The sequence below is a fragment of the Schistocerca serialis genome, chromosome 1 (assembly GCF_023864345.2).
Source record: "Schistocerca serialis cubense isolate TAMUIC-IGC-003099 chromosome 1, iqSchSeri2.2, whole genome shotgun sequence".
NCBI lineage: Eukaryota > Metazoa > Arthropoda > Insecta > Orthoptera > Acrididae > Schistocerca > Schistocerca serialis.
This window is the reverse complement of record NC_064638.1, coordinates 600,780,574-600,797,884: the sequence shown is the minus strand read 5'-3', so window position 1 is coordinate 600,797,884 and position 17,311 is coordinate 600,780,574. Positions and strand designations below refer to the sequence as shown.

General features: G+C 43.2%; 1 protein-coding gene across 3 annotated transcripts in view; it reads right to left on the bottom strand.

Moving 5' to 3' along the window:
* LOC126477140 (dipeptidyl peptidase 9) overlaps positions 1 to 17,311 on the bottom strand; it is a 213,278-nt gene that overhangs the window by 12,892 nt on the left and 183,075 nt on the right. For all 3 annotated transcript variants that reach the window (XM_050103594.1, XM_050103595.1, XM_050103597.1), the window contains 3 exons: positions 15,235 to 15,354; positions 13,754 to 13,906; positions 8,013 to 8,155 (listed from right to left, as the gene is read on the bottom strand). In XM_050103594.1, coding sequence (XP_049959551.1) covers positions 8,013 to 8,155; positions 13,754 to 13,906; positions 15,235 to 15,354 — 416 coding nt within the window. The remainder of the gene's footprint in view (positions 1 to 8,012; positions 8,156 to 13,753; positions 13,907 to 15,234; positions 15,355 to 17,311) is intronic.

The following is a 17,311-nucleotide window of genomic DNA, read 5'->3' as shown; positions in this document are numbered from 1 at the left end:
ACTTTTACACTAATTTTCATAAAGAGCTACACCTGGAAGGACCCAACTGCACCACTGCAAATTGGATGTGTATTTTCCACCATCTGCTATGCTCATGACTACGTTTGCACAGTCAGCCATGTACTCAGGGAGCACAAATGGGGCTTTTACAAGAAGTTAAGAAAGAGGACTTACTGTGGGGATGCAGGAGGCTGGATGGTTCTATTGTTGTATCGCACACTGCACCCATCATATAGTCACCAACACAGCCATTTTTTTTTTTTTTTTTGGCGCAAAACTGCTATGGTCATTAGCGCCCGGTCCGTGACTTAGGAAACAGTAAAAAACCGAAAATGTAAACCAGCAGAAATGGGAATGAAACTCAAAAAATTGGAGAAACTAAAAGCAGAAGGAAGGCTTAAAAATCCACTACAGAAAGGGGTTGGTTGTCCCCAAAAAAAAGCGTCAAATGACTGACGTCATTTCACTGGCACTAATAAACTCGAGAACGCGATTGGCCGAGCGCGTGTCAATCTGCTAAAATTGATGATATATCAGGCGACAGCTGTAGACGGGCGCGTAACAGAGAAAAATAGGGGCACTCAATTAAAAGGTGTCTTACCATCCACAGCTGAGAGCAGCGGCGACAGAGTGGGGGAGGATCGCCGCTTAAAAGATGTCGATGGCTAAAAAGACAGTGCCCTATCCAGAGTCGAGTTAAAATTACCTCCTCCCGATGACGCGTTCGGGAGGAAGAGGTCCAAGCACAAGGAAGAGCATTCACATGCCGCAATTTATTATGGGGAAGTGTCGACCAATGTGCGTGCCATAAAAGAACAACACGACGACATAAAACGCTCCGTAGATCGGCGAAGGGAAACGATTGAATAGCTGGCCGAAGAAGAGACACTGCAGCCTTGGCCGCTATATCGGCCGCCTCATTTCCACATATACCTACGTGTCCCGGGAGCCAGAGGAATGCCACCGAGACGCCCCCCAGGTGGAGCAAGCGCAGACAGTCCTGAATCCGGTGGACCAGAGGGTGGACTGGGTAAAGAGCTTGGAGACTGAGGAGAGAGCTGAGAGAATCTGAGCAGATAACATACTGTATCCGCTGATGGCAGCAGATGTAGTGGACAGCCTGGAGAACAGCGTAAAGCTCCGCAGTATAAACTGAACACTGGTCGGGAAGCCGAAATTGATTTGGGGTGTCGCCAACAATATAGGCACTCCCAACACCAAACGATGTTTTTGAGGCATCAGTGTAAATAAATGTGGCTTCCGTCATTTGTGCACATAGAGCAGAAAATGCCCGACGATAAACAAGTGAAGGGGTACCATCCTTGGGAAACTGACAAAGGTCGCGGAGCAGGCAGATCCGAGGACGGAGCCAAGGCGGTGCTGTACCCCAAGTTGTCAAGAATGTTTTAGGAAAGCGGAAGGAAAGAGAATGGAGCAGTTGACGGAAGCGGACTCCCGGTGGTAGTAGGGAGGAGGGGCGGCCTGCATACGCTACATCAAAGGAGGCGTCGAAAAAAATGTCATGGGCTGGATTAGCAGGCATGGAAGACAGATGGCTAGCATAACGACTAAGGAGGACTGCTCGCCGATTGGACAGCGGAGGTTCAGAAGTCTTAGCATAAAGGCTTTCCACAGGGCTGGTGTAAAAAGCTCCAGACACTAAACGTAATCCACGGTGGTGGATAGAGTCGAGACGACGAAGAATAGACGGCCGAGCAGAGGAGTAAACTATGCTTCCATAGTCCAATTTCGAGCGCACTAAGGCGCGATAGAGGCGGAGAAGGACCACTCGGTCCGCTCCCCAGGAGGTACCATTCAGGACACGGAGGGTGTTGAGGGATCGCAGACAGCGAGCCGAAAGATAGGAAATGTGAGAGGACCAGCACAGTTTTCTGTCAAACATAAGACTCAAGAATTTAGCGACGTCCAAAAACGGAAGGTTGACAGGTCCTAGATGTAAGGAGGGTGGAAGAAACTCCTTACATCGCCAAAAATTAACACAAACGGTCTTACTGGGAGAAAAATGGAAGCCGGTTTCGATGCTCCAAGAGTGGAGGCGATCAAGACATCCTTGAAGACGTCGTTCAAGAAGGCTGGTCCGTTGAGAGCTGTAGTAGATCGCAAAATCGTCTACAAAGAGGGAGCCCGAGACATCAGGAAGGAGACAATCCATAATTGGATTTATGGCAATGGCAAACAGTACAACACTCAGCACGGAGCCCTGGGGTACCCCGTTTTCTTGGGAGAAAGTACGGGAGAGAGTAGTGTGCACCCGCATTCTAAATGTGCACTCTGCCATAAATTCGCGAAGAAAAAGGGGAAGACGACCTCGAAAGCCCCAAGAGAACAGTGTGCGGAGGATGCCTGTCCTCCAACAGGTATCGTATGCTCTCTCCAGATCAAAAGATATTGCTACTGTTTGGCGTTTCTGGAGAAAATTGTTCATGATATAAGTGGAGAGAGCAACAAGATGGTCAACTGCAGAACGATGCTTTCGGAATCTGCATTGGGCAGGTGTCAAAAGACTTTTGGACTCCAGCCACCAAGCTAAATGGCAATTCACCATACGCTCCAAAACCTTACATACATTACTCGTGAGAGAAATGGGGCGATAGCTAGAGGGGAGATGTTTGTCCTTTCCAGGTTTCGGAACAGGAACGACGATAGCTTCCTGCCATCGTCTGGGAAAAGTACTGTCGGTCCAAATTCGATTATAAAGGCGAAGGAGGTAACGCAGACTATGGGTTGGTAAATGCAGCAACATTTGGACGTGGATACCATCTGGTCCTGGGGTGGAGGAACGAGAAGAAGAGAGTGCACGTTGGAGTTCCCGCATGGAGAAAACAGTATTGTAGCTTTCGCGATTTTGAGAGGAGAAAGCAAGAGGTCGCACTTCCGCTGCACGTTGCTTCGGGAGAAACGCTGGCGGGTAATTTGAAGAGCTCGAAATCTCAGCAAAGTGTTGAACCAATGAGTTAGCAATTGCGACGGGGTCCACTGATGTATCATGCGCAACTGTGAGCCCAGAGACCGGGAGAAACTAGGCGCGCCTGATAACCGTCGAAGCAGACTCCAAACTTCCGAGGAGGGATTGAAGGTGTTAAATGAGCTAATAAAGAATTTCCAGCTTGCTTTCTTGCTATCGCGGATGACGCGACGGCATCGCGCACGGAACTACTTATAGCGGATACAGTTGGCCAAAGTAGGATGGTGGCGGAAAACACGAAGAGCATGTCGCCGCTCACGTATTGCGTCACGGCACGCCTCGTTCCACCAAGGAACTGGGGGGCGCCGGGGCAACTCGGAGGTGTGTGGTATTGGACGTTCCGCAGCTGTAAGAATAACGTTGGTAATATGTGTGACCTCATTGTCGACGCTGGGAAAGTGAAGGTCATCAAATGTCGCTAGAGACGAAAAATGTGTCCAATCGGCTTGGGTAAACTTCCAGCGTCGCGGGCGCATATATGGCAGTTGAGGCTGCAGTCTAAGGACACATGGAAAGTGGTCACTTGAGTGTGTATCGTCAAGGGCAAACCATTCGAAGCGCCGAGCTAGCGGAACAGTACCGACCGAAAGGTCCAAGTGAGAGAAATTTGTCGTGGAGGCAGACAAAAATGTAGGGACCCCAGTGTTGAGGCAAACTAGATCCGCTTGGTGGAAGATGTCTAGCAATAGTGAGCCACGTGGACAAGGATGTGGAGATCCCCAAAGCGGGTGGTGGGCATTGAAGTCCCCAACCAGCAAATAGGGGGGTGGAAGCTGACCAAGAAGATGAAGGAGATCAGCTCGTGCCATTGGTGTGGACGATGGAATGTATACAGTACAAAGAGAAAAGGTATATCCAGAAAGGGAAAGACGGACAGCGACAGCTTGGAAGGAAGTGTTTAAGTGGATTGGGTGATAATGGAGAGTATCATGGAGAAGAATCATGAGTCCTCCATGGGCTGTAGTGCCTTCAACAGAAGGTAGATCAAATCGGACGGACTGAAAATGGGGGAGAACAAAGCGGTCATGGGGACGCAGCTTTGTTTCCTGAAGACAGAAGATGACCGGCGAGTAGGATCGTAAGAGGATCGACAAATCATCCCGATTGGCTCGAATGCCGCGGATATTCCAGTGGATAATGGACATAGGGTGAACAGAAAATGGAGGAATGTGGCCAAGATTGCTGTCAACTCATCGACTGCTCAGAGCTTGCGACCAACAACATGGAATGGCATTCAGCCGAAGGCAGAAGATCCTGATCCATAGGTTGTTCAGGAGCAGCTCCTGCCACCAGCAATCGGCTGGTTGATTGGCCGCCAGCAGTGCACCTCGGCGACACAGAAGACGGCCGAGGGCGATTTCCGCCAGGTGGTGATGCAGGTGGGACACGCCTTGGCGGAGAAGGAGATGAACTGGGTTTCTTAGTAGCCTTCTTGGAAATATGATGTTTAGATGGAGGAGGAACCGATGGTTGCGAAGTTGGGGTACGTAAAAAATCTTCACGAGTGTGCTCTTTTTTGGAAGTCCGGGTGTCTGACTTTTGGGCTTGAGATTTAGCAGAACCCGATGAAGGGTGAGCCATAGAGTGGGCAGGCGAAAGTGGTGAGGTTGAACGGGCAATCTTTGCACTGGCCGATCTGACGACCGTGGCACTAAAGGTGAGATCACAAGTCGTGAGTGGCTGCCTCCTTTGTTGGCCGAGGAGAGGCAAGGACAGTGCTGTATTTACCTGTGTGAGGCACAGTGGGCTTTCGACTGGCGAATAACTTTCGAGCAGCAAAGGTCGACACCTTTTCCTTCACTCTGATTTCCTGGATGAGCTTTTCGTCTTTAAAAACGGGGCAATCTCAAGAGGAAGCAGCGTGGTCATCCATACAGTTGATGCAGCAAGGGGATGGAGGTGGACAAGCACCCTCATGGGCATCCTTGCCACACATAACACATTTGGCCGGATTGGAACAGGACTGGCTGGTGTGATTGAACCGCTGACACCGATAGCAACGCGTAGGGTTTGGGACGTAAGGGCGAACGGAAATTATCTCATAGCCTGCTTTGATTTTCGATGGGAGTTGAACTTTGTCAAATGTCAAGAAGACAGTGCGGGTTGGAATGATTTTCGTGTCAACCCTTTTCATAACTCTATGAACAGCCGTTACGCCCTGGTCAGATAGGTAGTGCTGAATTTCTTCATCAGACAATCCATCGAGGGAGCATGTATAAACGACTCCACGCAAGGAATTTAAAGTGTGGTGCGCTTCAACCTGGACAGGGAAGGTGTGGAGCAGTGAAGTACACAGCAATTTTTGTGCCTGGAGGGCACTGACTGTTTCTAACAACAAGGTGCCATTCCGTAATCTGGAACAAGACTTTACAGGAGCTGCAATTGCGTCAACACCTTTCTGAATAATGAAAGGGTTGACCGTGGAGAAGTCGTGACCTTCGTCAGACCGAGAAACAACAAGGAATTGTGGCAACGATGGAAGAACTGTCTGTGGCTGAGACTCAGTGAACTTACGCTTGTGAGCAGACATAGTGGAAGGTGAGGAAACCATTGCGGAAGAATCCCCCATGATTACCGGCATCTCCAATGGCGCGCTCCTCTCTTGTGGGGGCCCTCTCTGAGGGCACTCCCGCCTTAGGTGGTTGTTCACACCTCAGCTCACACCTCCTGACAAACGGACTGAGGGACCAATCGACACTTTCGGAAGGTATTAGCTCGGGTAATCACCCCTCCCTGGGCCTGGCCGTTACCAGGGGGTACGTATGTGTCCTACCTGTCTACCCGGGGTGGGGAATTACGCGTTACCCTGTCACCGGCTACGCACAAAAATGCACGGGTCGGCCTTCAGACACGCACAGGGAGGAAGAAAGAGAAAGGGAAAAACAAAGAAAGGGGAAGGAAAGAAGAGAGGTCTCAAACGCCGCAGCGGAGAAAAGGGTAAAGAGAAGAGTTAAGGAAAAGAGAAGGACAAAGGAAGGATGAAGACAGACAAGCAGAGAAGGCGAAGAATGCGTTACATTTACGAGCGTCCGTCTCCAGCCGTAGGCACAAACCATACTCCCAGAGGGGGAGAAAGGGAAGGAAAGAGCCAGTGGTGAGGGGAGGGAGGGCGAAGATGGGGGATAGGGAAGGATGCGGAAAAGTAAGGTATGCAGCCGGAAAGGAAGGAGGGCCACATTAGCTCGGGGTCCCGTGCTCGCTACGCACGTATCCACAAAAGAGTTGTGGACCCCCTGGGGGGACAGCCAGTTGTTGGCAGCATTGGATACATGTAGGCATGCATGCACAACTTGCACCACAAGGAGGGAGGACTGACAATGTAACCATCACGCACAAACACATCCAACAGCAACAACAGGGGACATTCAGTAGGCTGTCTTGTCTTCTATGCAACACCTCAGAAGTGTTAGTAGTAAGTGCTAGTACCATTGGCAGGCCGAAGCATGATGCAGCACTCACTGCATGCTAACTGTTATCACACTTCCCACTCACACCCTTGCAGCTTAGTGCATGACTTGCCTGGCATCAGCAACAATGGGCATGGGGCCTTACAGGCTGGCAGTCGATCATCTTTAGTGACGAATCCTGCTTGTGACTTGGAAATGCCGACTACCGGATCCATGCCTGGAGGCAAAGTGGAGAGTGCCACGGGAAGCGATCTGTGGTCTCCCATCATGCTCCCCATCAGCCCAATGCAATGGGGTGGGGAGCAATATTCTAGGGTGCCTGTTCATTTTTTTGTGTTCCCCCGCTGGCACTTCCCAAGCATGCCTTTCAACTGTGGATACTCTGCCATAGCCATCCACATCATTCAACCTGTCCCTGACAGAGTATGCGTGGTGACATGGAGCACACCTTCAGGACTCCACCTCTACCCACCAATGAGTGGGAGCTACACGCTCAGGCACAAGCTGCATGGAATAATTACAGGACTACATTCAAGATCTGTAGAATTCCATGCTGTGACATCTGGACGCTTCCATTTATAACAGTGGAGGGGGGGGGGTGTCTGATGCTATTCTAAAATTTTCGTTTTGTGACTATGTAGCACAATAATTATTGGTCCTTCAAAGTTTAAATGTGATGTGTGGTACCATCTACCTGGCTGCTGACAATGATCACAATCTGCCTTATCCTTCTGGTTGCAGCTCTTTTTTATGAGAATCAGTGTACAACAGTGAATTGGTTGGTTGTTTTGGGGAAGGAGACCAGACAGCGAGGTCATCAGTCTCATCGGATTAGGGAAGGACAGGGAAGGAAGTCGGCCGTGCCCTTTGATAGGAACCATCCTGGCATTTGCCTGGATTTTGGGAAATCACGGAAAACCTAAATCAGGATGGCCGGACACGGGATTGAACCGTCGTCCTCCCGAATGCGAGTCCAGTGTCTAACCACTGCGCCACCTCGCTCAGTAACAGTGAATTGACAAATACATGATCCAAAGCCACATGGAAGCGTTGTTATATTCCATCCACTATTGAAATAACAGAAAGCTGTTAGGCACCTACAACATATTTCTTTCTGCTTAAATTCCATCTCTCAGCAGTGAAACTCTTTAAATGAATAGAATTAATCCACTAATGAGCAATGTCAAGTTTTATGAAATATTTTTCACAATTTTAAATTTACAGTAAAGTTAGTAAATATGAAAACTGCTTTTGCTTCTGTTTGCAAATCTTAAAGTGTTTTATATATCTTTTGTCTAACATGAAACCATGACGTGTCGCAGGTACTTTAAGCACTTTCTATTAACGCAATAGTCTGTTACAAAACTATGACGACATAATACGGTGAGAGAAATACTTGGCATGTGAGAGCCTAATTTAGTTCCAAAATGGGTAAATTCAGAAGATTCCTAGTGTTCTAACAATTCAATTTGAGCATACTTGCTGAATAAAAGAAATTCCTTAAATACAACAGGTGGAAACAGACTGTAGCAACTGCAAACATGAGAGGTGTTGACATCTTAGTACAACTGTAACATCATATTCTAGTGGTCATAATAATGAGAATTATGATAACTTACTCATCAGGAAACTGATTTACATAGGTCAGGATAGAACCCTGCTTGTAACCCTGCTGATTATTCTCTGGAAGATCCATATAACGCTCTGTGTAACCAGTGTCATAAAGTGCCCATGAAGTCACTGGAGCTCCTGCTATTGCAACCTGTAATGAAATAAGACAATCACCTTTATTCCTTCTCTTTGCATAGTGACAAATTCATTTAAAATTGTCATTATATGAATAGTTGTCACTGAACTCAGTTTCCCTTACCACTTCATGCACAGCCATCACCAGGCTAATGCACACACTGCCTCCATAAGCAAATAGCAACACCTTGATAAACAATATTCTTATCACTAAAAGCAACTTTGTTTTCCAGTGGCATTTATTAGGTGTTTCAGGCTCACGTGTTTTCATTCTCATAGAATGTATCTCATATAATGAATGATTAAAAAGTAACCACTGTAGTTTATTTCAATACCAGTCTCACAAAAGTAATTACTACCTAACAACCTGATCCAATAAAATTAGCAAATTTAAGCCCACTCACGAACTTCCTTCAACAAAATGGAAATAGATTCCATAGTTTTTGCATTGGTGATTAAAAAACTCCATATTTATCTTGCTTTAGTTGTATGGCCTGACAGATTTTGTTTCAGGAAGGTGTGAAAGGTCCTTCACCAGGAATCTACATAGAGCCCAACACACACAATCCAGTCCAATAAAGAGAGATAATGTTTCTGCACACAATTTCATACAAATTACGTTAGGCATTTTCAAAGACACAAACAAATTTCATAAAATATTCCACAAGCAACCACCTTTAGACACTGACGAAAATTTATAATGAGACACCCTTGACTTCTCCCAGGAACCAAGATTCACTTCGAGTAGTTCTTCCTAATTTCCAAGATATGAATCAAATTTTATCCACTTTCATCTTTCCTCTCCCCTCTCCCACTTTAATACTCTTCAACATTTTGTTTTTTCTTCTGGCTCTCTCCACATCTCTTTTTTACTATTGATACTGACAGAGCAGCTCATGAAATTTCATCTGCAAAACGTCTGAATAAATTAAATGATAGTAATAAGAATGAAACACACACACACACACACACACACACACACACACACACACACACACACACAAGAGAGAGAGAGAGAGAGAGAGAGAGAGAGAGAGAGAGAGAGATGTATATACAGGAGTTGAATCCAGGATTCTGGTCTGGGAAGGAGGGGAGGGGGCTTTGGGTGGGGGTCTGAGCTCACAGAAATTTTGGATCACCATGCTATCTCCAAATTCTGTAGAGTAAACAAAGGTACCTCCTTAATCTACCATAATACAACTGCAATAGAGATAAAATTATCAAGTCAGTTAAAACTGTGAAAGCTATGTTTCAAAGAATCTCTCTCTCTCTCTCTCTCTCTCTCTCACTCACTCACTCACTCACTCACTCACTCAGATAAAGAAGAAGCAGATATGGTACTGTGGGGGGTGCTGCTGCGACATAAAAGAATTTGACAGAGCACTGAAAGACCTAAGCTGAAACATAGGCCTAGGAATAGACAACATTCCACCAGAACTACTGATAACCTTGGAAGAGCCAGCCATGACAAAACTACTCCATCTGGTGAGAAAGATGTACGAATCAGGCGAAATACCCTCAGACTTCATGAAGAGTGTAATAATTCCAATTCCAAAGAAAGCAATTGCTGAAGGTCGGAAAATTACCAAATTACCAGTTTAATAAGTCTTGGTTGCAAAATACTACCACGAATTCTTCACAGAAGAATAAAAAAAACTGGTAGCAGCCGGCTTTGTAGATGATCAGTTTGGATTTCAGAGAAATGCAGGAATACGCAAGGCATTACTTACTCTACAACTTATCTTAGAAGATAGGTTAAGGAAAGGCAAACCTACATTTATAGCATTTGTACACTTAGAGAAAGCTTTTGACTACCTTGACTGGAGTACTCCCTTCGACATCTTGAAAGTAGCAAGGCTTGAATATAGGGAGCAAATGGCTATTTACAACTTGTACAGCAACCAGGTGGCAGTTGTAAGAGTCAAGGTGCATGAAAGGGAAGCAGTAGTTGAGAAGGGAGCAAGACAGGTTTGTAGCTTATCACTGACAATATTTGACCTGTACACTGAACAATTAGTAATGGAAACCAAATAAAAATTTGGAGTAGGAATTAAAGTTCAGTGAGAAGAAACGAAAACTTTTAAGTTTGTCAATGACATTGCAACTATGTCAGAGACAATAAAGGACTTGAAAGAGAAGTTGAACAGAATGGAAAGTGTCCTGAAAGAAGGATAAAAGATGAACATTAACAAAAACAAAACAAGGATAATGGAGTGCAGTCAAATTGAATCAGGTGATGCTGAGAGAATTAGATTAAGGAACAAAACCAAGTACTAGGTGAGTTTTGCTATTTGTGCACCAAAATGACTGATGGCGACCAAAGTAGAGAGGATATAAATTGTAGACTGGCAATGGCAAGAAAAACATTTCTGAAGAAGAGAAATTTGTTATCATTGAATATGGATTCAAGTGTTAGGAAGACTTTTCTGAAAGTATTTGTAAGGAGTATAGCTATGTATGGAAGTGAAATATGGATGATGAACAGTTTGGAGAATAAGAGAGTAGGAGCTTTTGAAATGTGGTGTTACAGAAGAATGTCAAAGATTAGATGGGTAGACCATGTAACTCATGAGGAGGTACTGAATATAACTGGGGAGAAAAGAAATCTGTGGCACAACCTGAATAGAAGCAGGGATCGGTTGATAGGACACATTCTGAGACATCATGGGATCGCCAATTTAGTATTGGAGGGAAGTATGGAGGTTAAAAATCATAGAGGGAGACCAAGAGATGAATACAGTAAGCAGATTCAGAAGGATGTAGGTTATTCAGAGATGAAGAGGCTTACACAGGATAGAGTAGCATAGAAACTGCATCAAACAATTCTTCGGACATTCCTCTATAATTCTGACAAAATGAGAATCAAACACAATGGAAAGTCCAGGATGGAATAGAAAATCCAGGATGGAATGTAACAATGAGAATCAACAAGCACAAGGATTGTGCAGAGTCCAAGAACAAACCAAGCATTAATAAATACTTTTATATCATTGGTGGTTACAATGTCTGTGTTTACACTGTGTCTGTATCTTCACAGTACAATGCCTTTCAGACATGCAGACACTGGCACTGACATGTACAGGTATGGTAACCATTACAAAATAAGTTTGCATCCTGAGAATATGCATTGACATCAGCTGTTTGTGACACATGGAAATTTGTGCCAGGCTGGGACTCTACCCAGATTTCCCACTTGTTGCAAACAACTTCGGCTATCTGAGGATGCCTCCTAGACCAATCCAAACTTCCACACATCACACAGTCAATTTCAGATTCCTGCACAGGGAGACAAATATTATATCACCATTTTAGCCCACTGTAACAACAATATCTGTTTATACAGTAACAGCATTTTTGCAATACAATATCCTTTAGACAGAAGGTCCCACACAAATTTACCTGTTGCAGCAAACAGATGATTTCAATGCATACTCATTACATGCAAACTTCTTTTGTAAACATTTACTTTTTAAGTTCAACATGCAAGCCTAAATAAATTTTACACAATGAGTTTATTTTTCAACATATTCACAAAGTCTCTCTGCTTATTTATCACACAATATTTCACTCTCTTTTCTACACTGGATGTCTGGTCATGCTTAAATTTTCATCATTGGGCCAATAATGTGGAAACCCTATAGCACAAGATCTGGACTGTGTAGCAGGCATTGGAACATGCCCTAACAAAAATCCACTACTTCTCATGGAAAAAGAAGAAGAAGAAGAAGAAGAATTCTAACATATAAGCAAGCATTGATGTAGAATACTTGCACATTTGCAGCACAAATGTTTTGGCACTTGCCACTAACAACACAATAAATTTATCATTGTTCTTCCACAGCTTACAGATTTCACAATGCTCTCATATGTGGGGGTGCTAAATATGGATTACCAGAAATTGACAAATCTGCAACTTTCTCTTGGCCTTCTTAGAAAAATTAATACAACTTGTAGTCTGAACATACCCTTGTGAATCACAATATTTAGAAGTATTGCCAAAATGACATCACTAAAAATAATTAGTGTATAAATAGTGAATGTTTGTTGGTCTTGTATCCTCATACAAGTGAGAATCTCCCCTTATGTATATGGTTCTACAAATTGTCAATGCAAAACTACACAATACTCCTGTGTATTGGCTATCATTGAGCCGTGGTCAGCTCGAATTGATCCCATTGTAACAAAGTAATCGATCTTCTCATACCACAGATCTTTTAGTAGTGTGTCTTATGAGCTTTGTCTCTGACTGCAGGAGGGCAGTGCAGCCAAGCCTATGGGAGGAGTGTGAGTGTCTTCCACCAATAGCAGGCCCCGACAGTCAGTACGGCTACAAACAGCAACACATGCACAACCAGTGAACATTGGTAGTGGGGCACTACAAAGATGTGCAGTCTTGAGAATAAATTTTGTTTTCTGTTATACATGCCCCTGATTGTTTTGGAGCCAATTTGTAGGAACATGTTAAATCTCAGGACTGCAACTGCATCAGAGCAACTGCACACCAGTCATTACTGGCAAGGATTTGCATTTAAAAACATTGAACACTGTGTCCCCTGATAACTAGTTAGCTCCTGGTCAGGCTCTGGTTATAGCCATATGCCGGTTGCAGATTCAGTTAATTGAACTGCGCCTTCTCTGTGAGGTGTTGGTATTATTGTTTAATCTGAAACAAACTCAAGCTACACTTATGTATGCTCAATTATGTTTTCTGGTCATGCTCTGTTGTCTGTTGAAGTGCTTTTTTAAAATTTCATTTTAGGGCTCATGGATTGTACTAACTGCAATGATTCATCTGTACGTTTGTTCTCAGTTGCTATGTCACAAAGAACTTGACTGCATATTTATTATCATAATTGGTATGTTCTGGAATAAAGAATGGTTCTCACTATTGTTTACAAGTGTCACTCTGATAGTTACAGCTCTGTGTTTTGTCGGCTCATGTGATGGTGGAAGAATCTATTTGTTTCCACTCTGTCGAGAGTGATCTGCCTAGAATTATTTTTACTTGTAAAGATATATAATTCACATAATTTCCATGTCATAAAATATGTATCTTATACCTATCAGATGTTACTTTATTAGCTATACCCTTTCACAAAAAAACTTCACATTACACGAGTCTTTCAATTCATTAAAACTATCCTTTCATTTTAATTCAGTCAATACAAATTTTGATTCAATTAAGCTTCAAGTTAAGTTACAAGAAGTTGAGGCATTTTTCCTTTGAGGTTTATTGTGCTGTCAGATCTGATTTAGTGTAAATAAAAGTAAACTTATCGCCATCCTTTTCTAAAATATTGCAAAAACGTACTATTTTAACTGTTGCACTATTTTGTTGTTGTTACATGTCAAATTTCCTCTGTGTTAAAATAAATATCTTATGAGAATTTTAAATTTGCTTACCTTACCTAACAATTAACTGGGTTCAATTATGCACTTAGCTCATGAAGTTGTTGGGTTGTTGGTTCTGTATGTGCATATATGGCAGTGATATCAAGAGGCAGAGACATCAGATGCAGTTTATTAGTCTGTCATCGTTAGATATTCATTTAACCTTAATGATTAAACAAATTCCATACTTATTTTACAGTATTTTTAAGGCGCAGTTACTTACCTTGAAAATATCAGGATGTTGAGCAAGCCCCATAAGACTCAGGTAACCGCCATAAGACCAGCCATGGATAGCAATACGACTGGTGTCGATATAACCCAAAGTATCTGCTAACCACAGCAGTACCTCAATCTGGTCTGCCAATTCTACAGTACCCTGTAGCAATATAAATCTTACATTTATTCTTACAGTTGAGTTATAAAAGAATAATGTCATACCAATTCTGACAAGTACAAAGTATCACAGTTGCCATTACCGTCCATTTCCAGTAAATTGTGAAGTGAATAGCCACATGCAGAAATTAGTAAAGAACATTTTTACTTTGGATGAGCTACATTAACTGTCAGTGTTTTACTGTTAAGCATGGCTTCCTCATAATTGTAAAAAAGTTCATATTAGCTACAAAACTAGTATTATTTATTACAACACTGACAAGCTCGCAACTACTGTAGTGGAATATGAATTGCGGAAAGAATTTGCAAGCAGATGTACAGATGCTATAAATGATACAATGTGTAATTATGCCACTAAAAATTCAATAGTTATTGTCACGTCAGTATAACTCTGCAAGAAACACTCTCAGAACTGTGTGCCCAGATTCTCTGTATTCAGTCCCTAAATATGGCAGTTATCAAATACAAATTAAGTGTCGCATAACAAACTGCTGAAAGAAACCACCCAGAATGCATACGAAAGTCCCCACTACATGCAATACCACTCTTTGGAACAAAGGATATAAAAATTAAGCTTTCCAAGACTATATGTCATGAAGCAGAAGAGAGACTTTGTCCTCGCCCCATGAATTAGTCTGAATATTGTAGTGCTTTACTAGGGTAATACCAATGGAACTGCTGTGCTTTTGCCTTCTTCTGAACACCCAGTTATAGAAGAATTTACAGTTAATGTGTTTCCAACCCATAAATTACTGTAAAATGAAGCGAGACATTTCTGTGAAAGCTCCAAGAATATTCAGTAGAATGTGACTTGTGGATGATGTATGCTTCCAACTGTGTGAATATATCATACTAGCAAATTCAAGTATATTGAAAAGCTCTAATTCTTGGATAACACCTCTTTATTTAACATATGCTCATGAGTGTTCATGTGGTGGAGACTACAGCTTCTCAAGTTTCACCTGCTGAGCACTTCTAAAATATTTCGGTTTCATAACTGACTGCAAGATGATTTACACTAGTTACTCTGAATCAACTGCCATGTGAACATTGTAATATGTGCTGAATCAGTTTTTCATTGCAGGTGAAGGAGAAAGCAACACTTGCCATGTTTATGTACAAAATTAGGTGCTACAGAAGAAAAAGTACTATTAGAGATTTTGGTAAAATCATTGTTATGAAAAATGTGAAAATTACTGCTGCAATAGGAAAGAATGGTGTAACACAGCAGCTGGAATTATTACAGTCATCGTGAAATGATACACAGAAAAAACAATAATAAAGGTCTTTACTAAAAATTATTTAGCTTACCATTCGGCCCTTGAGGTGACTTTCAAAGAGCAGACCCCTGTGCTGTGAGCCGCGTGAATCTACAGCCACAACACAGTAACCTTGTGATGCCAACATATGCATCCGTAACTGGCGCATGCCCTACAAAAACAGATGTCTCAAAGTACACCATTCCATCTATGAACAATCAAAGCCCTAAATACTGAAACAGTAAAGAAGAAAGCAAAGTCACAGAAAAATAATGTCAGAAAGAAAATTGAAAGAGCACTAGGATCAGACATCATAAGGCCCACTTCTCCAAATATTCATTATATTTTCTAGGAAAAAGGGAATGCTGGCTTTTCTTCAGCATGTGAAAACACAGCTTCTCCCACAAAAACTAATTTTCAAAACGTTCCCTCTTTCTTGTAGCTGAATTCCGCTACAGCCATGTACTTGTCTCCTAGATCAGTGCCCAGCAATGCATTAACAATAAAGATTTAACACTGTAGGACTGAACAAGAGACCAGAGAAAGTAAAGGTTCATGGAACGGCTATTAACTTTTTTCTGCAATTTCTATTATTTTTTCCCTTATAGGCATTTATAAATGCTAACATAAACATTTAATTGTATAGATAAAAAATCTACTCACCAAGCAGCAGCAGAGGTCTAGGAAAAGTGGAGGATTTCCGGAAAGTCACCCAGGACCGCAGGTCAAGGGAGACTTACTGCACGGGATGAGAATGAAAGACGGATTGTTGGGGACTGAGAGCTTAAACGTGGAAGACAGGATAATATGTAAGACAGAGATTACTGCTAAAACATCATGAATGAGCGAATAAGAGTGGAAAGCTAAGTGCATTGTACGTAACAGAGGTGGGACGGGGTGGTGAAAAATAGATGCTAAGGCAATGGCAGATGTAGAAAACTGTATCAGAATGAAGAAACAAGTAGTTCCTGTGACAAAATGCTGAGAGAGAGGAAACTAACTTAAATAAGGCCAGGTGGGTGGCGAGAACCAATGATGTGTTGTAGCACTAGTTCCCACAAGCAGAGTTCTGAGAAACTGGTGTCTGGTGGAAGAATCTAGACGGCATGTGTGCTGAAACTGGCGCCGAGGTCACGATTGTCATGCTGTAGAGCATGTCTGCAACAGAATATTGTGTGTTGCCCATATGCACCCTTTGCCTATGCCCATTCATCCTAATTGATAATTTGGTGGTAGTCATGCCGATGTAAAATGCTGAACAGTGTTTATACAACAGCTGGTATATGATGTGTCGTTTCAAATGGTTCAAATGGCTCTGAGCACTATGGGACTCAACATCTTAGGTCATAAGTCCCCTAGAACTTAGAACTACTTAAACCTAACTAACCTAAGGACATCACACACACCCATGCCCGAGGCAGGATTCGAACCTGCGACCGTAGCAGTCCCGCGGTTCCGGACTGCAGCGCCAGAACCGCTAGACCACCGCGGCCGGCTGATGTGTCATTTCACGGGTGGCTCTCCCTTTTATAGTACATGTTTTGCCAATTACAGGGCTGCTATATGTGGTGGTAGGAGGGTGCATAAGCCAAGTCTTGCAGTGGAGATGGTCACATTGGTAGGATCCATAGGGTAGAGAGATGGGTGCAGAAAGAGCAAAGGGTCTGAAAAGAATATTGTGGAGATTGGGAGGGTGATGAAAAGCTATTCTAGGTACGGTATGCAAAATTTCAGACAGAATGGATCTCATTTCAGGGCATGATTTTAGAAAGTCATCACCCTGCTGAAGTAGCTGATTAATACATTTCAGATCAGGGTAATATTGAGTCACCAATGGTGTGCTCAAAAGTTGTTTTTTGGTGGGATCAGCAGTACCAGTATTGGGTGTGATGGCCCAGGAAATCTGCTTTTGAACTAGGCTGGTGGGGTAATTATGTGCAGTGAAGGCTGAGGTGAGAATGGTGGTTTATTGCTACAAAGAGTTTGCATCCAAACAAATTTGTTTACGGTGGATGCCAAGGCTGTATGGGAAGGGAAAATTTGACGTGGAAAGGAAGGCAACTGTCAAGGGAATCAGATAGGACCAAGTGAAATATAACGGGGAGAAGGTATTCAAAGATCCCTGGAAT